The following is a 26,265-nucleotide window of genomic DNA, read 5'->3' as shown; positions in this document are numbered from 1 at the left end:
GGTTGGAGAGTTCCTTTATGATGCTGAAGAGCTCTCTGCTATTGTGCGCGTTGTTGTCCACGCGGTCTTTGAAGGAGGATCTCTTGGCTAGTCTGATGAGGTGGTGGTGTCTGCGGGTGGTTGTCCGGTGTGCGTTCATGTTGCCATGTCTTCTCCAGTTTTCGACATGCACGTTTGGAGGCCTGGAGCACGTTGGTGAACCATGTGGCTCTTGTTGGTGTGGCTGTTGGAAGGTTTCTTGAGAGGGGCGAGGGTGTTGGCACAGTCGTCGATCCACTGTCTGAGGTTGTGGGCTGCGGCGTCAGAGTTGGTGGGGTCGGTGGGAGGGTTCTTGGCGAGGGAGGTGAGCAGCTGGACTTCTGTGACTTTGCTCTTTTGCTATTTTTCTATTTTTATATATAAGCACCCTGCCCTATGGGTTTACAGGGTACACTTTAGGGGTGACCTATCAATATATCAAAATAGGCTTTTCCTATGTGGCAAATGCGTTATCGCCTGCCATGTGTCACTGCCAAGCATTTAAACTGTTGTCCAGCCCGAGTACAGTGATGCTCCTGGCAGTCCTATATTTTTATCCAAGTGAGTGGTGTAAATACACACTGTAGGCTACGTATGACATTTAACTTTTTATGCTGCAGGTGCACTTGAGGCACTATTTACAATGGATGTATAGTGACAATAAATAGCCAAGTAGGGAGTTCCAATGTACAGCACATGTTTTAGAGGGGAAGCACAGACACTTAGCTACTGTTTACAATTCGTTTAGTGCACCATCAAATCAAGACATGGAAAAATTGGGGGTCTGCAACAAAAATAGGTTAATTTCTTACACATACTCAAAGCTCAAAATCTATGCTAGACTGTATATATTCATGTCTATTTTTGTAGCATACTTATTTTAAAATTGAGGGTAATAATTATTTCAACCACATGCACATGAAGATTACATTAAACAGCGGTTATTCAAGCTAGTAGGAACTAAGGTAAGGAAGTATTTGCCCAGTAAGGTCAACCCTTTACTCATTCCCAACTATTCCTCTGGATAGGGGCAGAGAAGTCAAAGAGGTTTAAGATTTTGGCAAGCACATATTTTCCTCTGCCAGAGTAGCATTACAGTCTGATTCTGTGAATGCCGTTTATTTGCTGACTAAACCTATGACCCTTGGAAACTTTGTGACAGTCATAGAAGACCTTTGGGCCCTCTATGTTCAGATGATTCATTATGGACAGGACACGACCAAGTATGTTGTCCGCGCAATGAATACCACTGATTGCCTAAAGAGGGCAGTTGGTACTTCGCCGCAATGCATGGGTGCGTTCCACAGGCTTTTACAGCAATGTACAGGTCTCTCTCATAGATATGATATTTGAACAGTTCGGCCTTTTTGGAGAGCCGGCAGGCAATGCATTATAGCGCTTTATGGGCAGTGGAGCTACATTGTGCTATAAGGGACCGTTGACCCCTGCTAAACAGTTCTTGTATTAATTCAGAAAGTTCAGGGGCTCTTCCAGAGAGTTGCCATGAAGACATAGCGCATCATGTACCTCAGTCCTTTAGAAGCCATTGCCAGGCGTCTGACAGGCACCATGCAGACCAGTGGGGGCCAGAAGGGTCCTGCAGGTTAGAAGGTGGCCAAACTAAAGTGGGTTAGTGGTCTCTGTAGCAAGGGAATTGTACACACAGAAATGTGTGTAGGCTATCTGTCCTTCTGAGTTTGCATCCTGTGTCATTTGCTTATTCGTAACGAGGAAGCTAGGAGCAATTCTTCAAGCAGTACTCAATTATCTCTTTATTGGGACATCTATATATATGTTTATCAGTTTTGAGCCCGCAATAAATACTTTCATCTGCAAATCAGCTTCACCGATTAATTGGAACAAATTGGAAATTTGACTTTAAAGTATTTTTCCACTATCATTTTCTTAGTAACCACAAGAAATAGTATAGTAACTACCTTTCCCCCTTCCCAGGTTCTCCTGTGATAATTCATATAATCTAGATATTTCACAGTTTTAGAAAGAGCAAAAGATCGGAATATGTAATTCTGCCTCAGAGCATTGTAACCTTTATTTAGAATGCAGCTCGAAATACCCACCTGCAATTCTGGTGAGGAATATCCATTCCAAGTCTAAATGATAATTCTCAATGTCATTAAAACAGAGGTGAGAACAGGTTCTGACACCACCGAGGCTCAAACATAGATTCGTGGAGATGTCTAGAGTGAAATATTTCCAGTACCAATTCAGATCCTGACTCAAAAGCTTGTACACATAATTTTCTGGCATTGAGAAACTTCCCTTCCCATTGCTAAAAGCTTTTGTTACACAACTTGTAAAAACATCCATGTTCAATGTATGCATTTTACAAGTTCAACCTAGTGTTCATCTCCTCAGGCAAATCTTTTAGAAAGCAGGATTGAAGAAGGAGCTAGCATGTCTGAAGCACAGAGCTCACATGGACGTGCTTGACCTCCACAGCTTAAATTCACTACTGGGTCCATCAAAGGACAGATATTTTATTATGGCTATTTGGCACCTATGTAATACCTCTTCAGCACTCTAAGCAGATTTCAGGGCCTGTCTATTGAAAAATGCACTAGTTACTTAAAGTTCTAACTTACTAGCTTAACTAACTAGTCGGTCTAATGCCATTTACATATACATAATTTGATGTCTGCCAAGTAACTAAGGTTGATAGTGCAAAGTCAGAATCTTCAGTGCAGAAAGGAAAATAATTGAAGCCACAGCCGTTTGTTCTCTGCAGGTCAGATCTAATACCCACCTCTCCTTCTCCCTACACTTTACAAAGATCATAAATTACCTTCCTCCATCCAGCCTCTTCACAATCACTGGGAGCCATTATTCTCTCAGGTTATACTACCATAACCAGTCTTTTCATGACCTCAAACCTCTGGCATTTACATATTGCAGATCAGTCAAAAGCACAGCAACCACTGTAGTTACAGCCTGTATGTATCCCACTCTCTTACAACACTACTACTCCTGAGTGAGTGTGGTTCATGTTTCTAAACACATTTAAACACCGTGTTTAAATAGACCTTCCACCACCTACATTTTCACAAAGAAACTTGACCTCCCAATTCTCACAGAGGTTCTCACTTGTTCTCACACTAGTCAGGTCCTATTGAAATTGCTTAACACAGCACTTACTAAAAGATGTCTACGTAAGCTACAAAAAGATCTGACTCATGTGATCTGACTGATATTCAGCCTGACATGACCACACATTACTGGCTCTAAAGTCCCTCTACTGGCTACCAACAAAAGAGAGATACCAGTTCAAAGTCCTCTGCCTTCCCAGAACACTTCATCTGGTCTCAGCCCAAGTTATCCAGGGACGTTCTGTACTCCTTATCAGCCAAAAAGAAGCCTAAGGTCTGCAAGTCTCAACCTGCTCATCATCCATCTCGGGCCATTCTTGGACCATTCCTGTGGATGATCTTCCCAGTCCTCATCATCAAAGTTGGGTAAGATAAAGAAGCACAACAAGAAGATTGAGCACTGTTTGGCTCCCCCTAACATACAACGTGCTTCTAGGCCCACTCTCCGACTGCAGAGACTGCGGCCGGGTATGCTCCACGCTCATTTCCAGCCCCAGGAATTTCCCTTTTTAACTGAAGGAGGGATGAGGAAGAGGGCTATGGCCCCTTGAGGATGGCCCCTGCCAGGGGGAAACTCCAAGGGCCCAGAACTGGAATTGGCACCACTAAGTAGTTCAGAACGCCCAGCAGAGGAGTTCAGGGGCTGCAGATGAAGTCTTTGATGGTCCTGAGACTTCTCAACAGGAGGCAAGCACTCACATACCCTTGTAGAAGCTTGGCAAGCAGGATGTAGAAAGTAAAGTCCAGTCCTTTCACTGCCCAAGACAGAAGCAGCAGGCCAACACAGCAAAGCACACAGCAAAGTGGTAGTCCCGCCTGACAGCTTCTCCAGCTCTTCTTCTTGGCAGAATGTCCGCTTAGTCCAGAAGTGTTCTGAAGTTATGGTGCCACAGCTCCAGCACTTATACGAGTTTTTGCCTTTGAAGTAGACACACTTCAAAGGAAAGGCTCTGTAGCACAAGACCCTGTCTTTTCCTGACCTGCCTCCAGACACGCAAGGGGGGTGGAGACAGCTTTGTGTGAGGACAGGCACAGCCCTATTCAGGTGTCAGTGACAACTCCACCCTCCACTCTAGCACAGGAAGGCCCATCAGCCTGGTGATGGGCCATTGGGATATGTAGGGCATATCTCATCTCCCTTTGCATGACTGTCTATAGTGAACATACAAACAACACAACTGTCACCCTCGCTCAGATGTGGATTCCACAGGCAGGCAGAGACACAGAATGGTAGCACAGGACAATGCCCATTATCTGAAAGTAAAAGACAAACAGATAATGGATAAAATGCAGAGCAAATCAAACATTTACCCCCAGTCAAAAGATCAGGGTTAAATCCATTGTTTTGTTGCTCACCATGCCACCCCAGTTTAGACCCAGACATATGCAAATCAGTCTTGACCCTGTGCCGCATGGGAACAGTCCAGAGCGAACTGTAGTGTAGTTCCTATATTCCCAATAGGCTCTGCGCATTGGAATAATATAAACAGTAGTGTAGACGTAGGACTGAGGTCGACTAGGTCTCTACTGACTATATTAGACTTAATTAGTTTTGCCAGCTAGCTCAGAGGTCACTAGAAACTTTCTCGAGTAAACAAGGAGGAGTTTAAATTCCCATAGATAGACAAGAAGGGATTAGCTTCTGACGACCATAAACATGACAACTTTGCTCCCTCAGAATAAAGAGTGTATCTCTAGAGTCGTGTGAAAACAATAGACAACTATTTCACTCAGTCAATCGTGCATACTTAGTTTCACTAGAGTGCAGAGAAATAGAAAGACGGGCGTTTTCAATAAAAGGTGTTATTTATTGAGCAGTCTTCTTTCTCATGCAAGAGAAGTGAATTGCCACAATTGCAATACTTATTAAAAAGTAAAGTGCGTACAGTAAAAGGAGTATTATAAAATAATACTGTAAAAGCATTGATATGGTTTCTTAGCCATATGATACTTTAAAATGGATAAAATATATACATACATAAATACATCGACTAACGTACTCAACTGGTGCTTCTAGTCTACGCCTACCCCGGTGTACCTGACCTAAGCCTAATACGTGGGAAGGAGTAAGTAAGTAGCAGTTTAAGTTAAGTTGGTTTTTGCCAAGGAATCTGAATCAAGAATTCTCTCAAGAGTTTAGTCAGCTCCGTACCTTGGTAATAGAATGTAGGAGGTCTGGTATCTCTCTCTCAGGACTCGATATCCCAGCAACCCGCAAGGGCGGCTGGAAACACCTGAGCTGGATTTTCTCGGCTGGAGAAAAAGACAGCGTCTTTCTCAGTGCGTCAAAAGGGAGGGGCGGCGTCCGTGGGCTCTCGCATCAGCTGGGCTCTCGGGCTAGTAGATAGCCGCTCTGCTCCAAACCACTGTGTGTTTGCTTAAGGCAACTGTTGGTATATTTATACCTGTAAGGTGCCGGGTTTGACGTAAGATTGGACATAAGACATCAATAAAAGATGTCACTAAGAACTGGCCGTTCTTTCAGTGCTCGCAGGAGTTCTAGGACAAATCAAAACAAAAGCATGGGGAATTCCCAGGTTGCTGGAGGTTTGGTTTGTTTAAAGAACGCGTTGTACTTTCTAGGAGTCTAGGGGAGTAGCCTTGCCGTATTTGGACTGCATGGGCTATTACTAAATATGGATATGATTCTTATGCCTTTATAAGGATATTATTTATTATAGCCATATAAGGGCATAAATCGGGAATATCGAATTAGGGTCCTAGATAGAAACACAACACCCACTCCACAAATTAATGTCCATCATTACTAAAAACTAAGCAATATTAAACATAACGATGCATGTGTGTTTAACAACCCACCCCAAAATACAAAAATCGCATTTGAAATGGTATATGGTAAATACACGAAAATGAGTATTGGTACTGTACGCTTTTCACGCAGTGTTATCATTCAGTTAAATGCATATATATATCAGCTGAATGAATTGCGAAAATTACACATGAAATGGCTCTTAATACAGAAAAGTAGGTCGAGACCATTCCATCACATATTTATACAAATGCTGTACATGTGCTAGAGGCTGAGGTAAATATTGTCTCTAGAGTTCCTAAAATAGAAGCTCTGTTCTCTAAGAATAGTGCTACTTTAAGCAGAGTACTTTGTGCCAGAAAAAAGGGTAAATATTTTGGAAGTGAAAAAAAAATAATTTCGCTCTCAAGGGAAAAAATAGTTCCAATTGTTTTCAGTAGCTGTGTTTATCAAAAACTGAAGGCCGAATTCAGAGTTCAGGGAACGCTGTGTGCTCGTTGTTTTTAAAAAGTTATTCTTTTTGTTCAGGGGAGAACATCATTTCAGACAGGCTTGCAAAGTTCGACCAAGTTCGAAAATGCTGAGATTGTGCATATCTGAGAATGATTGTTATCATCGACGTCAGGATCAGCAATGCTCACAGAAGGTTGTACCTGTTTGGTGCTGCTTTCCTCTCGTACTGCACCGCTACCTACTCGTAGTGGTGAAGTCTCAACGAATGCCGTCATCAGAATAGGTAGCCGCTGGGGACAACACGATGCATGACACGTTACCGGACCTAGCAAGGTATCTGTATCCATTGGTACTGCTGATGGTAGTGTAAGACAGATGTCCAACACACATTCTTCTCCGCATAGCAGACATCGAAGCACAGGTAAGATGCAATCTTGCCAGATAGGTCTGAATGAAAGAAACCAGGTTGCACTTAGATCTCTTAGCCAGGCTAATCCGAGGACTTTAGTGATGCGGTCCCGGTAGCGTATAGCTAGGATCGTTTCTCCCATCGTTGCTGGAGTTTTGTCTGTGGCTTGGCTTGCCATATCGGAGCAGAAAGATCAAAAATAAAATTCCTGCTACGAGTCCCAAAAGTAGAGGCAGACCGCCGAAGACAGAATGGACAAAATTCGGAAAGATGCCCAGAACTGTTTCAACGGGTGTTAACAGTCCCGAAAAAATTGTCTTAAATACATGTGCGATGCCACTGGTATCAGACATGTTTAATATTTGGCTTAACATTTCTACGAAATGTACGGGGCAATTTGTTGATAATAGGGAATGTATCTCTGCTGCTGTCCTTGCAACTTGTAGATCATACGTCTCTTTGGACGAGGTTAAAGGCACAGTTTTCTGTAAAAGAATAGACTTCATTCTGCTTAAAGTATCAATTCAAATAGAAGAGATATTCAAACGAGGCCATATTGCCGCCTCCATGTCTGGATTGCTGTTTGGATACAATACTTGCATACAGCAAGTGACCATGGAACTAACGCTCGCGAGATAGGCTTTTCCTGGCACCATGCCACAACAGCTGTGGTCACTTATTAGAACGTAGCTGCCATTGGAAAGCTGTCTGAAAAATGGCTCTATTTGTTTTGCAGGAGTGCCGTGCAGGTGACGTGAAAGGTTATTTGAAGACTCTTCACAGGCTCCATGCAAGTTAATACCTTAACACAGGACTGTACCACTTAGTGATTTTTTACAATTGTTACCACTAAGGAATACCTCTTTTTTCTTTTCACTATAACATTTGTGTGTATAAGGTAATTTCCATGTTGACTTGATGTATCCTTTACCCAACCTTTCATACTGGCCCGCTGGTGTATACTCTTGGCAATATTTAAACTGGAGAGTTGTTATCGGAATTGTAATAATTCTGTGTATTATCCATTCAATGACAGGTCTTTCTGACATTGTTAATGGTAATCTCTCAAGTTTTTCAATGCTCAGAATGGTATAGTCTGCTCCTTTTTGTGCCAAACTGATTTGTTTATCAGTAAGGTTAAAGATAGAGAATAATGACGTTACGTTGATTAAACGCCATGGCACGTAGCCTGAACGCAGATTTTGCAACGTCCAGCCAAGCTGTACAATAGAACGTAATTGGGACTGACCATGTTGTAACATTAGTAAGTCCTGGTTCTATTATATCAATAGCAGATGATACGGTACTGTCCAGTGAATATATTCTGGAGGACAGAGTCGTTAATCCATTGTCCACAACAGAAAGTGATTTTTCCAAATTAATACGATCAATTTCTCATATTTTTCTGCTGTTTCAATTTGTGTTTCTTTCCAAGCCTCACTGTATGCAGCGTATATACCGGCCGCTATGAAACGTTTTTGACGCTGTTTGCGTGGTCCCTGTATGAAATCACGCAAGTCAGCACCGTCTTTATGTAAAGTCAAGTGTTGCTTAATTTCAGCCAGTGTGGATTTCTGTAGCCATTCGAGGCAGAGTTTCCCTACACTGTATGTTGTAACTATCCCTGGATGTTGTCTCTGGGAGTATCCAGGGTCTGGCCTGGTCTGTTTAAACCCCTGTGTTTTGTTTAGGAATCTATTTTGACAGTTATTTGTGTCTGTGCCAGATCAACCATTTTTTCCAATCAGGATTTGTTCTGTTTTGGTGTAAAATATGGCATACGTCTATCTCCACATCTGTAGTGGTATTACTATCAGGTATGGGCTTCGGAATAGACGGTTTGTTTAAGTCTTTAATTTTGGCTAAGCCAAGACAGGTTGTCTGTTGAATGGTGTCATTCAAGAATATTATTCATTCTGGGATCATGCAGGCTCTAAACAATGCTTCTAGGCCTTGGACCTGCCATTCTTTTGTACCCCAGATGGTTTTTGTTTCAATGTTGTTTTTCCAAAATTCAAAACCAAATGTAGTCTTTTTTTCATAAAATGTTTCAGAATAAATCATTTAGTATTTGTCAACATTGTTTTCATTCCTGTCTTATTTAACATTTTAAAATAAAACGTTTCTGCATCACTTGTGTTAAACCCTGAGAAGTATGGGAATTTCTCATAAAATATTTTCGAGCTGCCTTAAGGCGGTGTTGCACAATGTTCCCATTGGTTATAATTAAAACATTTCTAGGCTGTGCAGATTTATGCAAATAGTGATGACCAAAGTGATTATAGCAGTACATTTCTTCATAATTTGATGAACCCTGTAAATAATCATGTTCTGTAAATTTTGCTGACATTACTAAATCTGACATCATATTATTAATATTTTCAAAGTCCCAATCATCAGAGAAAGTACTTGGTTTTACAAAGTCACTTAATGAAACCTTGAACTGGTGTGGATATTTCAAGAGCTCGATCGGGCCATAGATTTCATAATCAGTTTTGTCCCATGCTACCCCACCGGGTATTGTATTGGCTGTGATGTTCACTGGTGACAGTTCTCTTTTTGTGATGTGAGAGGATGTGTGAGGCTTTAGGACCAAGTTGATGTTTTGACTTGCTGTGTCCATTGTACTATATGTTCCATCAATGAATTTTCCCAAACATAGAACCATGATGAGCCAAAGCAGGAGGAAAAGTACACCTAACATAATCCAAAATTCAATCCATGGAGAAATCAGATAGGTTTCTTTGAGTTGATGAAAGAGTTCAGTTACTTTTGTCTTTGAAAGTTTTTGTTGCTGGCGTTTCTTCATGTTCACTTGGATCATCAGAAAAGTCATTGAAATTGATGTAGCCAGATGCAGTTCTGTCAATTGTTGGAATTGCTTCCGGATTTTCATTTGCTTTTGGATTTTTCTTTGTTTCACTAGCATAGTCTGAGGCTACATCGTTGTAGACTGGTGTTTCTTGACGAACTGTTGCAATTGGGGTTTCAAGATGCACAAGTTCCATGGCTTTGTTGCATAGTCCTTTTTTATTCACTGCAGGTTTATCAAAAGTGATAGTCTTTCAGTTTGAACCTCTTGGATTGTAGCAAGATTTGGTCTTCTGCTATTTCTTGGGAGTCCACTGGGCCTACTACTTATTATTGGCCACATGATTGTGGTTTTACCAGCTCGATGGATACAACTCGGTTCTCCTTTTTACCAGCAAGGGGCGGTAGTACAACTGATCTTGTTCCGCTGACAGCTAAGACAGGTACTGCTCTTCTGTAAGAAGGCCCAAATTCCTTCTTCACCGCGATCTTCTCTCTGACCAGATCCCCAATCTTTGGAATCCAGACAGGTCTTGCTGGGACAGGTGGTGTTTCTTCAGTGGCCGTTGGCTTTAGTTTTAGATTACTCAGACTTCTTCTTGTTTCATTTAAGTCCTGTAAAACGGTCTTTGATATCAAAGGCTTTTTCTTCTACCACTGAAGTGTGACTGTCTAAGTCCTGGATATGCATTCTAGTACCAAACAATAGTTCGTAGGGAGTGAGACCTTTTAGAGAATTTCTTGGCAGATTGTTAAGACTACGTTGGACACTTGTTAAATGTTTGACCCACCCATCACCCGAACCTAATACCCTCGCCGTTATAGATTGCTTTATGTCACGGTTTTTTCTTTCCTCTACCACATTTCCCTCAGGATGAAATGGAGAAGAGTACCGCAATGCAATGCCCATGCTGGTCATGGCCTCTTTGTAAGCCCTAGAGCTAAACACTGGACCCTGGTCAGAATGTAGCATGCCAATTGCGTATATGCCGATAAAGACTCGCAAATCTTTTATAACAGTTCTGGCGTCAGCCGAGCGCTGGTGTCTGCATTTTAAGTGAATTTAGTCTTAATATTTATGGGATCGCGTTGCTCCTGCTGGATTTTTGCGTATAGATAGCCTTATGCTTTCTAATAGAGGAATCCTGGCACTAGTCTGGTCTGGTTCACGACGGCGATCTCGGTTGCAGTTTGGACAATCCTTTGCAAATTTGTAATGTTGCAAGTTACTTTCCCGGCCACCAGTATTCTGATTGTAATTCTTTCAGAGATTTCACGATCTCTTGGTGCCTTAGACCCAATCCCATGTGTGCGTCTGCTATTAAAAAGACTCTCCTGTTCGTGTTTGGAATTACTCTGTCCCCCACTCCTGGGATTTGAGCAAAAGGAACGAAGTTTGCATCAATTATGTATGTATAACTGAGTGGATAGTTCAGAGGTAATGCTGCATAGTCGCCTTTTAATGAGGCTTTTACCGCTAGCATAGTTTCTCCGTCTATGTAATTTTTAGAACGCTTTTCTGTGGCTACGGAAGCCGGTAGGACCGCTTCCGCTGCGGCTCTGTTAGCCAATGAATTCCCTGCAACGTGAACGCCATCACGTTGATGACTCAGTGTATGTATCACGTGAGTCTTTTGTAGTTCTTTCTGCAAAAGAACTACTTGTTCCCAGAGCTTTTTATGCTTTATTGTGGCACCTGTGTCATCTTTGTAACCGTTTTGAATCCAGGTCTGCATGTCATTATTGTAAGACTTGACGCAGTAATGCGAATCGCACACTATTAGTGTGGGGAATTCGCGATCGGCATTTTCAAGCGCCATCTTTAAAGATCTTATTTCAGCTCGCTGAGCTGAACAGTTTCTGAGTGATTCAGTTTTGGTAATTAATGGTCTGAATTTACCAAAGCGCCAGTGACCTTTAACAATCGCGCACGCTGCGTTGTAGGATTTTTCCTCTACATCGTAGTGTTGTGCAAATCCGTCCATGTAGATTACACATGTGTACTGTTCGAGAGGCAGAATTTCGATTGGCAGAGGATATTCTTCTTCATATTCTAGATCTTCTAGTTTTTTCATTTTCGGGTCAAAATAGTGCTTCACGTCTCCTGCAGCAAGAGAATTTTCCTATTGTATACATTTTGGATCTAATGCCACGGCAGTCAAATTGCGTGGGCTTGTTAATGCCTCAAGGGCTGATTCTGCTGTTAAAACAGTTATCCTTCTTCCTTGGGCTTTGGCTCTTTCTTTTGCTACAGCAGTTTGAACCGCTATTAGAATTTTTTCAGTAGAAATTAATTTCATTTCAGCTTGTGTGTACAAATGTGATTTGTGAGCTATTGGTACCGTTTCTCCCTCATTAGAGGTTAGGTACGTGAATCTGCATCTTCCTGGGATGACTCGGATTACAAGGTTGCATATGTTTTCGCGAGTTTGTAATTTTGTTTTAGCTAACATGTCTGTTTGCAATGATCTTAAAATTTCTGTGTGTTTCCGAGTCCAATTTATTGGTTTGAAATCAGGTTTTATTAATTCATAGAGAGGTTTTACCCTCTCTGCATAATTTAGAATGTATGTTCTTCAGAAATTCAGGAAACCTAGTATTGATTGTAAGTTCTTCAGCGTTTTTGGTGCTTGGAGTACAGCACACTTCTCTAAGAAGTTATCTGCTAGGCTTTTGCCTTCACTTGATAATTCATATCCTAAAAATAGGACAGTTAGATGGGCAATTCTTGAATTTTTAAAATTGTTTTTTTAACCCTCAGCTGCAAACCCAAGTATTATGGTGTTCACTCTTTTCAAGTGTGTCTCCAGGTCATCATCTGTTAGATAGATGTCATCGACATAAGATAATGCTTCATCATCATATATTGTAGTAACTCTGTTACTCTTGCTGAGAATAATCCTGGGCTATTCTTGAATCCCTGTGGGAGTCGACAGAAGTGTTTTTGCGACCCCATTATTGAGAAAGTGGTCAAATACCTGCTTTCAGGTGCAATGTTTTTACAAAAGAATCCATTAGATATGTCTAATGTTGTTTTATATTTTTTGCGCACGATGTTATTCATTAGTGCTGCACTGTGTGAGTTTTGTACTGCAAATGTTTTGCAGCAGGAGTTTAGGTGTCTGTAGTCCAAAACAAGACGATATGAATCGTCTGGCTTGGAGACAGGAAACAAAGGATTGTTCCTTTGTGAGGTCCATGTTTCAATCAGCCCCTGATATTCAAGTTGACCTAAGATCTCCCTGACTTGCTTTTTAGCTTCTTGCTTAACTGGGTACTGCCTTTGTGCAGTGGGTTGATTTTTTTTAACTGGATTTTATGGTGAGGAGAATCCTCATCCCATCCTACATGATTTTTATATAATGCAGGAGCTTGGGCCACTGCCCATTTTCTTGCTAATGTGTATTTTTTATGAATTGAATATGATTTGAGAAGGCAGGCATAATCATTTCTTTGCCATGAGGGCACTCCCTGACAAACTCTGGTGGCCAGTCTTTCTCAGCTAACAGGATGTCATAGCCTTTTGAAAGGTTATCCCAAAAGAGACCCCTTACTTTCCTAGTCTTGTCCCCCTCTATACGTAATGTTATTTCGTATAATTTATGGGGTTTGCTAACTCTGGTGTCCGCAGTTTCCACTTGAATGTATTCATTCGTGTCCACTGTCTCCAGAAGATTCATCAGGATGTTGCGAGCTATGGTCACTTCTGCTGCGCTGTCTAGCATTGTCTGGGCCCACTCTCCGTTTTTCAGTTGTGTCCTCAGTATCCTCGGCATGTTTTATTATTTTAATACTAGCTACCTTCTCTCTTGGAAATTGTAATTTTTTACTTTAATGAGCAGGTTCTTTGTCTTTGGACTTGACGTGCTCTTCCTTGTGTTCTGACCGTCCTCTTCTTTCTGATTTCTGTGAGGAAGTCTGAAAAGATCGAGAGGGACGTGTATCAATATCTTGATATCTATCAGGTTTTCTCAATTTATCCCTATCTCTAAGGTTGTATCTTTTCTCAGAGGGCTCCCTCTGGGGAGACTTGTGTCCTTGGTCCGGAGATCATTCGCTCCGTTGAGGAGACCTTCCTCTGGACTGGAATCGTTTTTCTTTGGCAGTGGATTGTTTATTACCATCCCAACTCTTTTTTGGAGTATTTAAATTATTTTTAATAAATGTTTTTTCAGGATTTTCAGTTAGTTGGGGTTTTACTGGTTTCCCACCCAAACTATCTCTTCCTAGTTCTTCATAGGAGTTTTCTATGATTCTGGCAAGTTCAAAAGGTTGTTCTGCTATATCTGTTTCTTTCAATTTCTGGCGGATCGCCACAGATGCTGCTTCCCCTTTTATGTTGGCTAATAATATAGTCGAGACCTGCTTGAAGTCTTTCAGTAATTTCATACCCAGAGTTAAAGCAGGTTCTGGACTGTATTCATTTTGAATCTGTCTTAGCACATCTGGTATTAACGCCATGGACGGAACACCATGTGTTTTTGTGTATATCGAAGCAAAGACTGTGCCCCAAGTGTCACAGTCCTCCACATGTGGTGCGATCCCCATTGGAAGACAGATAGTCAGAATTCTGTGTTTCTCAGTAGGTGTAGTATCAGGAAATACTGCCTCTAATTGAGTGATTTTTTGTGCTAACCAGAATGGAATTTGTTCCCGTTTTGCGGGTGTTTTCCCAAGACATGATTGTATGTTCTGTGGTGTTATTTTGTTTGTGTTCCCCTGATGAGGGGTCAGCTGTGGAATGTTAATTGCTGGTTGGACTGTTGAAGTCCGCATTACATATTGGACCAATTGTCTATGCATTTTAATGAATAGTTTTAGCTGAGCTACAAGTTCCCGGTCTGACATTTTATCAATGTCTGGATGTGGTGTGTAGCTGGCTAGATCCGGCCACGTGGTTCCTGGTCTACCTAGTGGACCGAGCCTGGTGATGTGATTTTTATGTTTTAGGGCGCCTTTAAACCAGAGCAGGTGCTCTTGGTAATTTAGTGGTATTTCAACCTCCTCGAAAGGAGTGTATTCATCCGGAGGTTCCTCTATTTTGTAATAGTGGAATTCTTTTGTTACAGCGTTTGCTGCTGGAAAGTGTATCCATGACTAGAATACCTCTGTCTGCCGATATTCATGGGCCTCTACCACGAATATGACTGTACCACCTCGTGATGTCAGTCCGTTTTCTATAAGTTTAATAGTTATAGTTCTTCTTATATTGACCGGAATGAGTATAGCATTCGGGTCGTTATATTGGAGACTTGTGTCATCCGCTAGGAGTTGAGCTGCTATTCTAACTCTCTCCGTTTCATCATCACTTTCCACCATTTTACTGACAGAAAGTTTTGTTGCAGATAAAGTTTCAAGGGAAACAAAGATTAGGTGCACAATATTTTGGAACACTGTATCCTTCAACGTTGACTAAACCAAAAACTATACATAGGAATCTCTTCCTACTAAGTTCCGGCGGATTTTAACCTTTTACCCACTCCAGACGTCTTTTGGAGTTTTTACGGGAAAACGGGTCTGTGTGAAAAAGCACGACTGAGTTACTCTAATGTCTTATGTTAGATTATCGCCTTACCAAACGTTTGGCACCATGTAGTGTAGTTCCTGTATTCCCAATAGGCTCTGCGCATTGGAATAATATAAACAGTAGTGTAGACGTAGGACTGAGGTCGACTAGGTCTCTACTGACTATATTAGACTTAATTAGTTTTGCCAGCTAGCTCAGTGGTCACTAGAAACTTTCTCGAGTAAACAAGGAGAATTTTAAATTCCCTGGATAGACAAGAAGGGATTAGCTTCTGACGACCATAAATATGATAACTTTGCTCCCTCAGAATAAAGAGTGTATCTCTAGAGTCGTGTGAAAACAATAGACAACTATTTCACTCAGTCAATCGTGCATACTTAGTTTCACCAGAGTGCAGAGAAATAGAGAGACGGGCGTTTTCAATAAAAGGTGTTATTTATTGAACAGTCTTCTTTCTCATGCAAGAGAAGTGAATTGCCACAATTGCAATACTTATTATAAAGTAAAGTGCATACAGTAAAAGGAGTATTATAAAATAATACTGTAAAAGCATTGATATGGTTTCTTATCCATATGATACTTTAAAATGGATAAAATATATACATACATAAATACATCGTCTAACGTACTCAACTGGTGCTTCTAGTCTATGCCTACCCCGGTGTACCTGACCTAAGCCTAATACGTGGGAAGCAGTAAGTAAGTAGCAGTTTAAGTTAAGTTGGTTTTTGCCAAGGAATCTGAATCAAGAATTCTCTCAAGGGTTTAGTCAGCTCCGTACCTTGGCAATAGAATGTAGGAGGTCTGGTATCTCTCTCTCAGGACTCAATATCCCAGCAACCCGCAAGGGCGGCTGGAAACACCGGAGCTGGATTTTCTCGGCTGGAGAAAAAGACAGCGTCTTTCACAGTGCGTCAAAAGGGAGGGGCGGCGTCCGTGGGCTCTCGCATCAGCTGGGCTCTTGGGCAAGTAGATAGCCGCTCTGCTCAAACCACCGTGTGTTTGCTTAAGGCAACTGTTGGTATATTTATACCTGAAAGGTGCTGGGTTTGACGTAAGGTTGGACATAAGACATCAATAAAAGATGTCACTAAGAACTGGCCGTTCTTTCAGTGCTCACAGGAGTTCTAGGACAAATCAAAACAAAAGCATGGGGAATTCCCAGGTTGCTGGAGGTTTGGTTTGTTTAAAGAACGCGTTGTACTTTCTAGGAGTCTAGGGGAGTAGCCTTGCCGTATTTGGACTGCATGGGCTATTACTAAATATGGATATGATTCTTATGCATTTATAAGGATATTATTTATTACAGCCATATAAGGGCATAAATCGGGAATATCGAATTAGGGTTCTAGATAGAAACACAACAGAACTGCAAAGCCAGGTCCTGCTTGGACCAGAAACAAGCATCCTGGGACCAGTTTCGGGGCATCACCCCTCATCAGCCAGGCTAGCTTGAATCCAGTGGCACAGTGAGCCCGGGACCCACGTCTGGGCATACCTGGCGCACTTAGAGCGACAAAGCAAATGACACACAGATGATGGACGGGATGCAGAGCAAATCAAACATTCACCCCCAGTCAAAAGATATGGGTTAAATCCATCGTTCTTTTGCTCACCATGCCAAAAAGTGGCTTTTTCACACACGCAATTTAAAAACTAACGTCACTAAAAGATGTATTTTTAAATTGGGAGTTCAGCGACCACAAACGCCAAGTCTCTGTCTCTTCAAAATTGGAAGTAACACTTGTAATATGTACAAGGCAGCTCCAAAAAAACAATGGGGGAAATACTCCTTGCAATAGTGAAACACAAAATTGGCAGTATTTCACTGTCAAGACAAGTCAAGTCAAGTCAAAAGATTTATATAGCGCGCTACATACCCAGAGGGTCTCAAGGCGCTTGTAGAAGGGTGGGGAGTTACTTGTCGAATATCCACGTTTTGAGGTGCTTTCTGAATGCTAGGTGGTTCTGAGTAAGGCGAAGGTGAGTGGGAAGTGAGTTCCAAGTTTTAGCTGCTAGGTAAGAGAAGGATCTACCTCCCATGGTGGTTTTGTTGATGCGAGGTACAGTGGCAAGGGCTTGGTTGGAGGATCGTAGCTGGCGGGAGGGGGTGTAGAAGGATAGTCGTGTGTTGAGGCATTCGGGTCCGATTTCGTAGAGTGCTTTGTGTGCGTGGGTTAGGAGCCGGAAAGTGATCCTCTTATTGACGGGGAGCCAGTGGAGGTTTTTCAGGTGATCAGAGATGTGTTCTTTACGCGGGATGTCTAATATGAGCCTGGCTGAGGCGTTCTGGATGCGTTGTAGTTTTTTCTGGAGTTTTGCGGTGGTCCCGGCGTAGAGGGTGTTTCCGTAGTCCAGTCGGCTCGTGACCAGGGCGTGGGTGACTGTTTTTCTAGTTTCGGTAGGGATCCAGCGAAATGTTTTTTTGAGCATGCGAAGAATGTTGAAGCAAGATGAAGAAACGGCGTTGACTTGTCTGTTCATCGAGAGTGAGGAATCCAGGATGACGCCCAGGTTCCGTGCGTGGTCCGTCGGGATGGGTGCTTTTCCAAGGGCCTCTGGCCACCAAGAGTCGTCCCAGGCGGAGGGGGAGGTACCTAAGATGAGGACTTCTGTTTTGTCTGAGTTCAGTTTCAGACGGCTGTGCTTCATCCATTCGGCTACTTCTTTCATTCCTTCGTGTAGGTTGGTTTTGGCCGTGTTAGGGTCTTTGGTGAGTGATAGGATCAGTTGAGTGTCGTCGGCGTAGGAGATGATGTTGAGGTTATGTTGGCGTGCGATGGCCGCGAGGGGGCTCATGTAAACGTTGAAGAGGGTGGGACTGAGTGAGGACCCTTGAGGTACGCCGCAGATGACTTCAGTGGCCTCTGACTTGAATGGTGGAAGGCGGACTCTCTGGGTTCTTCCGGAAAGGAACGAGGTGATCCATTCCAGTGCTTTTCCTTGGATTCCGATGTTTTTGAGGCGCTGTAGAAGGGTGCTATGGCAGACTGTGTCGAAGGCAGCGGAGAGGTCGAGGAGGATGAGGGCGACTGTGTCTCCATTGTCCAGTAGAGTTCGAATGTCGTCTGTTGCTGCGATGAGGGCGGTTTCGGTGCTGTGCTTGGCTCGGAAGCCGGACTGTGAGGAGTCGAGGGATTTGTTGGTTTCGAGGAATGTGGCGAGCTGGTTGTTGACAGCTTTCTCTATGACTTTGGCCGGGAATGGAAGGAGTGAGATAGGGCGATAGTTTTTGAGTCCGGTGGGGTCAGCTGTGGGTTTCTTCAGGAGGGCGCTGAGTTCGGCATGTTTCCAGCTTTCCGGGAAGGTTGCGGAGTTGAGGGAGCAGTTGACATGTAAAACACACCAGTACATGTCCTACCTTTCACATACACTGCACCCTGCCCATGAGGATACCTTGGGCCCACATTAGGGGTGCATTATATGTAGAAAAAAGGAAGATTTGAGCCTGGCAAATGGGTGTGCTTGCCAGGTCGAAATTGCAGTTTAGAACTGCACTCTTAGACACTGCAGTGGCAGGCCTGAGACATGATTGCAGGACTACTCATGTGGGTGGCAAATCAGTGCTGCAGGCCCACCAGTAGCATTTGATTTACCATTTTCTGGACACACACAGTGCACTTTACTAGGGACTTACCAGTAAATCAAATATGCCAATCATGGTAACCAATCACAATCATAATTTACACAGGGAGTACTTGCAATTCAGCATGGATCAGCAGTGGTAAAATGGATAGAGTTCTGAAACTAGCAAGAACAAAATCCAGCACAGGGTCAAAGACCGAGGTCAGAAGCAAAAAAAGGCAGGGGAAAAACACGCCAAAGATGCTAGGCCTAACAATGAACATTATGCAGGGACGTCAGAGTCACACGTGCCTCATCTGCACAATAGGAAGCATTATGAGTTTGGGTGTGCCAGTTCTGTGACGTCCTGCTGAGATTGCAAGTTGTAGACATTCATCAGAACGGGTAGCCATAATAATTTCCTCCAGAGAGATTGGAAGAGGCCTTGAACGCTCAACCACCAGCCTCAAATATTCCTCCACTTCCTCTGCGTCTGAAGTCTCAACGGCCATGGCTGGTCTTGCACTTCTGGAGAGATAGTCTGCGGACTTTGAGACCCTGGTCGGTTCACCCCAGAGAACTGGTATTCCTGTAATTGGAGGAGCCTCTTGTCGATCCTCGGCCATGGATTAGACGAGGAACTAGTGAACACCTGTATCAATTGTGATCTGTGTCAACCATAAACTACTGTCTAAAGAGGTATGGGAAAGTAGCGACATCCCCTCTGAACATAAATGCCCATCTTCTCTACGTGGGAGTATCGTTGCTCAGTCTCTGTCAAAGCACGACTGGAATACGCCACGGGAGTACTCTCACCCTCATCCTGTTTGTGGGACAAGACCGCTCCAAAGCTGGTGGGGTTAGCATCCACAGACACCTCTGAATCGCAGTGGGAAACAAAGTACGCCAGGGTGGTGTGTGCAGACAAAGCTTGTATGTTTGCCTGAATGCTTCATCTTGGACAGGCCCCCATCCCAAGACTGCATTGCCTTTAGTTAGTTCTCAAAGTGGGGCAGTGGGGGCAGTTAAAGTTGGAATGAAACAGCCACAGTAATTAGTCATTCTCAAAAAGCTGCGAACACCTGTGACACTGGTAGGGGCTGGGGCTAATTGAGTGTCCAGGACCTTTGCAGTACCAGGCATGGCCCTGTGCTCCTAGAAATTGTACCCAAACAAAGCTACTTCTGTCGGGAGAAAGGCACATTTCTCAGAGTGGAGGTTGAGTCCACTGACCTGCAAGCGTCGAAAGGTCGCCATCAATCTGTCAAGATGTTCCTCAATGGAGGATGCGTGCACCAGAATGCGATTGCTGTCATTAATGACCTCTTCCAGGCCAGCCAACACCCTTTTGATCATGTCTTGAAAGATTTCCGCTGCACTGAAAACGTTGAAACTGAGGCATTTGTTAATCCTCAAACCCACATTGGTGAAGAAGGTGAGGATGGCCTGCGATTCCGGAGCCATTATCAACTGATGGTGTCCATCTTGGAAAACCGCCTTGAGCCACTTACTTCTGCCACAATGTCATTGACAGTGGACATTAGGTGGGGTTCTCGTCGGATGACCCTATTGGGTAGGTGCATATCAACGCAGATCCTCATTTTGCCTGGTTGTTTTGGTTTGCGAACCGCTACAATTGGAGACACCCACGGTGTTGGGCCATCTACCTTCTCAATGATGTATGCCTGTTCCAATTTTCTAAGTTCAGCCTCCACCTTCGGGCTCAGATGGAGCTCTACCCTGCGATGTCTCAGTGTGACAGACTGGATTGATTCATCTATGTGGAGGCACATGAGATGGTCCATGAGACACCCAATGCCAACAAACAGCTGTGAGAATTCAGCTACCAAATGGTCCACACCGCCGAAAGGAGAGCAGCACACCTTAGGTGGGCGTATGTAGGAGCCCCTCCTTCCCAAGCACCTTTGCCAGACCTACATTGCAGAGATAACCTTAACTTGCGGGTGGTTGTACAGCAGTGATGTCAATTCCAGTGCGACCCCGGCCGTTCTTGCCACAGAAAAGGTGGTCTCATAGATTTGGGAATCAGCTTTAAAACCCTCCCTGAATTAGAAGGAGGACCTGTCTACACATCATGCCCCCGTTTTTAGGCCTGCCCAAGAGACACATACATAGATTGGCTTTTGATCAGCCATCTTCTTCGTCCATTGTCATTCACATGTTGCTTCTGTCCACTGCTGTGCATAGCATGGGCCACTAGGTTAGCTCAATTCTGCCATGTGAGTGACTGTGTTTGCCCGATTACATAGGTATGTCCACCTAAAAAGTAATGCACTTCAGTGCCAGGCCTGGGTGGCAAACCTTTCCTCAGCTTATTCCAATGCACTCCCTTTTTATCACGGGAAAATTGTAATAAGATTTGTTGAATCTATTTTCCCCCAGTTTTCGAACTTACGGTTGAGACTGGTTGAGCCAGTTTGAGGACTGAGTGCACTGTTGCCCTTGGCACTGGCCATTGGCCCGTGTGGAGGGTGAGTGTGGTCTTCAGAGCAGGATGTTAGAGGGCCAAGAACCATTTACTAATGGATGCAGTGGGCTCTGAGGGAGTTGTGGAGATGGAGGACTCATGGAACCATTTTTGGGCTAAGTGGTCTTCTAAAGTATGTAAAAAATGCAGATTTTTATGTTTCCAAAAACATTAACCTTACTTTTGTGTTGTGTAAGGAGATGGGCGTCACTGCCCCATGCCTCGGCTGCTTATTGTGAGCTGCATATATCACTCAGAATATACTAAGTCTGTGATTTTTCTGCAATACATTAATGTTTGTGCTGATCAGTTGTATTCCTTAATAAGCACTGATAAAGCAAACAGAGTTAGTTTTTTTTAATATGCTACACAGAAAGGCCTTGTTTTCCTAGTCCTGCTATTCCTGGTATTGTGTTGCATTCTGGTACTTGCAGCTTTATTTTGGCCATTATAAAAGTATAACACAACAAAGCTACCATGATATCACATATATGCAAGTGTTACCGACCTTCATAAACAAATTACAAAATGTCTAAAAGTTATTTTTATTGGCATAGACAGAAGCAGATTTGTAAACTTTGAAAATGAAAACCACAATCGTTTAGCTCATTGATAGATTTTTTGTTTCCCTGGATCTGGCAAAGTTTGCCCAGTTAACTGAGGGATGTGGAGCTCTTGGCTTTGCTTTAGAGATTGCTCTCATGCCAATGTTAATGACAGAAAGGTGACCTGAAGTGAATGCTAACTGCTGGTGGTTTCACTATTCATACTGCACTACTCAAAACGAGAAAAAGGCTTCACACGCCCTGCCACAGAGTGCCACTGTCCTCAAGGTGTGACTGTCCAAACCGTTAGAGTCATATCCATGTGAGAGTATCGCTGTATAAAACAAGCATTTGCAATGCAATAGTTCTCACATTTGCAAGACTTATAGCTATTGGCATTGAAAATGACAATGTCTTTTATTTCTCAGTTTTGAAAACTAACACTTAAATAAAAGGCATTGTCATTTACAATGCCAATAGTTCAAACTATCGCATTGCAAATGGTTTTTTGTAGCCTTGGGAGATTAAGTGATTACGTCGTTACCCAGCTCTAAAGACGGCAGCTTTGGTCTGCAAGACCTAAAACGGGGCATGTCCATCTTGGTGAAAATGCTGGTGCAGTTTTACATCCCCATGTCTCAGCATTTCAGTAGTCCATGTCTCCGTGACTGCTGCTCGGTTGTGGCATGTATTCCCCCAGCTCACTCACGGCCCCACCCCCTATAAGACAATTACATGTTGCCTCCTCCCCAGTGAAAGCTGAGACCTGTGCATAAAACTCTGGAACCAGAGTTATTGTGTTAGTGCTTCAGCGGCCCCAGGCCTTCACCTTGACAGTGAGGCCTGTGAAATTCAAGCCCTCAAGAGCACAGTGTGTGCAAACAGGAGGAAGAGGAGGGGAGGGCAGGGGGGCACTGGACCTGTCATCAGACTGGGGCGATAGTGGGGTCAGAGGTCAAGCTCGTGTGCTAGATAGGTGCCCCCACAACAGTTGTACAAAGACCGCACTATTTGAAAGGGAGTGGGTGGCTGTTTTGCATGCTGAAGGAAGGCCTCTAACCTTTATTAAGAGCCGAAGTCGAAGTACCATTGTGGCTCCAGGAAGCGTGTCCCGCTGCATTGGTGTTTTCGTGCATCAGTGTGTCGAAAAGCGTCCATTGGCTTCAGCTAATATTTCTTTTTAACTGGTGGAGACAGGAAAATCCTCAACGTGTCGGGGGTGGTTGCCTTCGTAAATAGTTTAGTTTTACCAACTGTAAAGCGGCAAAACATGGACTGCACAGAACAGTTAAAACTTAGATAAAACAAAGACCCAATTATTTTTTAACAAACTTAATCCACCTTCTAGATAAGGCGCTGGATGCAGTACGCTCTATGCTGCTTGAATGCCCCTCTGCCAAGCCACAGTCCAAGAGATGTCTACACAAACTTGACCTTTCCAGATGCACTCATTTGATTTCAGATTATGGAATATTTTCTACGTGACGGATGATAATAAACAACGGGACAAGCGGTGCTAATAAGCAGCAGAGTTTTACAGCTGTAGCTGGGAAATGAATAATGATTTAGTGTTCATCTGAGCCAGACACAGGCTCACAAATCACGTGGCTTCTCATGAAGGTCACCCTAATGCCATTGGGCCGGGCTGACATTGAAATGTAAACTCGCATTAATTGGCTGCCATGTCCACACACTGCATTCAACAAGTGAGCGGACAGCGGCATGGTTTGTCTCCCTTCTCGCACCAACCCCACAACAATAATCTCGCCAACGCGAATGCAGCGCATGCGCTGCATTCGCTAGGCGAGACCTAACAAGGCGAAGCAGCACATGCGCTGCGTTCGCTAGGTGCGACCTAAAAATGTGAGGGGGCACAGAGAAGGTTGGCTCAGCCGGCCTGTTGTAACTTCAGACAGAAGCCAAAGAAAGTCTGTCTGGTGTTGGATAGATTACTCTACCTGCAACTTTATGCGCCTCGACATCCCATATTCCCTCCCGATGGCCCATATATACGACCAGATGTGCTTGAATGGATGAACATTCATAGCTTGCATTCTTACCAATTTTGCTTTCTTTATACAGAATGTCTGATGAAGAAAAGAAAGAAATGGAAGAACAGTTAACATCTCTTCAGGAAACCTACAACTTTTTATCTGAAGAAATTGTTAGGCAAAAGCAAGAACAACAGAGTCTGGCAGAAAGGAAGGTAGAGGAAAAGGTAATAATGACAACCATGTTGCCTTACAAGAAATATATTTTATTGCATGTTTGTGAAAAGATAACTTTGTTAGTGATTTGCATTACTTTTAATAGTGCAATGGCTTATGTTGATGTGCATGCATATATGTTTACTCATTCTAGCCTTTCTAGAGGCATGTAAAATTAAAGTACTTTTAAATTCCTATTATGGGCTGAACCAATATACCTGTGTTTTTAATAATGAAAGGACTAGGAATCTTATGCAGTATTTAGAAGTTCATGGTCATGAGAAAATCTACAATTTTCAACATGTGTCAAATTTCCTTTTCTTAAAAAAGGGCAAGTGGACTAGTATCAGACAGAGACTTCCAAGTTCATAAAACATATGTTCTACTACTAGTGTTTCCAGCTAATGTCTGGCAGATAAGCAATTACAGATTTCACTACTAAAACCCATTGCTGAAAAGTAGAACAGATTTCAAGCATGGCTTAGATCTGTTTAGTACTTTTCAATCTTCTATCTGCTCAATGTTGAGAAATTATCTCTGATCTACCTGCTTTATGCTTCCCTCTGATCTGTCTGCTAGGACTTTTACTCTGATTCATGTGTTTCATATTTATTTCTTGAGTGTATGACAAGCCTTCCTCCCTGACCTATCAACTGACAAGTTCTCTTCTGTCAGCTAAAGGTAGAAAATGGTCTTGTATCTAACTGCAAATGCCATCCAGTTCAATCTGACAAGTACATATGAAGCTCTAAAAACCTGCTAGAGAGAGGGTAGTAGAAGGTGCACGTTGTGCTAGTACCTGCTGCAGTAAATCATGAACCATAAGTAATTGGAGTCCTGCTTTCCGTGTTCCTTTTTTCCTCAAAGTCTTTGTCCTTTAAAAAGATTGTTTTTCTTAGGTTCTCGAAGTGTAGATAGTTAACCTGAGCGCTTATGAATTAGATGAGGACATGTTTAATCTGGTGTCCTGAACACGTTGGATTGTTGCACTGCACGTTTGTCATTTGACCTATTTCTGTTTCATGGCCTGGGTGTTGGTTGATCTAAGCTTTTCAGTTGAACTTAATGTAGAGCCAATGTCTACATATAATATGGCTGCCTTTGTCAGAATGTCTTGTGCTTTTGTGCTTGGTGGACAGTGTTCTGAACTTAACCCTAACTTTGATTGATGTTTGGTATGGAGTCCTGATAACTATGTGATGCACAGTGCCAGAGCATTGTTGGGACAGGAACGAGATAAGTGTCCTCAATGACTGCCACAGTAAGAGAACAAGTTCACAATGCAGTTCACTGTGCTCTTTGCTCTTGCACAGATTAAGACTGAAGTAGTAGCTTTTTGCAGGCTCAATCATGAGCGGGGTAATTTCTTAAAGGAGTTCATTAAGACATAAAACATCCTGTGTGTGAGAAAGAAATTCGATAATTGGGAATAGGTAAGAGTTTGGACATTCATGAAGATCTAAAGTTGAGTTTTTCACTGTAAAGTTATAATGAAGGCTTACTTCAGAAAGACTGGTATGGTAGTGCCTGGAAGGGAAATGTGGGTCTGTACAGCAAATGGAAGTTTTGAACATGAGGCAGTTTTTTGTTATTGAAACTATGTCAGGGCTCAGCTGGACTGGCAATCTTCTCCAGGATCTGTCTGCTCTGAACCTTTCGTTGGTCTGCTGACTAAGAATGTGTCTCTACTCTATCTGCTGATATTTTCACTATAATTTGTGTGTTGAGAAAGTCTCTTTGATTTTCCTTCTAAGAAAGTGTCTCAGGTCTGTCTGATTGCATCTTTGATATGAGCAGATTTCTGAATCACTTTTCTGGTCAATCTGCCAGGAAGATCACTTATCCATCTGTTTGAAAATATTTCTGAGCTTTCAACTAAGACTATAATCTGCTACAAGCCACTCACAGATATTTCTGCTGGGAATGTCTCTCTGATGTTTGAGTCTCCTTTGCTTCCTTTCTGCCTGAGACCACTTGACGGCATGTTGGCATATACAAACACCACATGAAATTAAGCAAATTGGATTTTTATTGACTGTGATCTTTTAAATTTAAAAAGAAAGGAGTCAGAAAAATGTCATTGTTATGTAACTGTGAGGCAACTTATTTTACTTTCAGTATTGTCAATGGACACAATCAATTTCTGTATATGACCTGTTTTTGTAAGGTGTTTGTGCAATTGCATTGTATGCTGTAAACATGAATAGCATGGGGTTTTGTATGCCACATCCTTTGCCTTTCTACTCTAACCCATTACAGGCACTTAAGAGCATGTCAGTTTTGCCTTTCAGACACATGTTCTACTCTCTCACAAAAATCACCTACTTAGATGTGTCTATCACTAACCTTGCTTATGTGTCTAGATGCTA

General features: G+C 42.8%; 1 protein-coding gene across 2 annotated transcripts in view; it reads left to right on the top strand.

The window, feature by feature from the left end:
* Positions 1-26,265, top strand: part of DST (dystonin) — a 1,569,532-nt gene that overhangs the window by 863,441 nt on the left and 679,826 nt on the right. For both annotated transcript variants that reach the window (XM_078647976.1, XM_078647975.1), the window contains exon 36: positions 23,772-23,907. In XM_078647976.1, the coding sequence (XP_078504102.1) occupies positions 23,772-23,907 (136 nt within the window). The remainder of the gene's footprint in view (positions 1-23,771; positions 23,908-26,265) is intronic.

The sequence above is a fragment of the Lissotriton helveticus genome, chromosome 6 (assembly GCF_964261635.1).
Source record: "Lissotriton helveticus chromosome 6, aLisHel1.1, whole genome shotgun sequence".
Classification (NCBI taxonomy): domain Eukaryota; kingdom Metazoa; phylum Chordata; class Amphibia; order Caudata; family Salamandridae; genus Lissotriton; species Lissotriton helveticus.
Note: the sequence above shows the minus strand (reverse complement) of the source record. Positions and strands in the feature narration are given on the sequence as shown.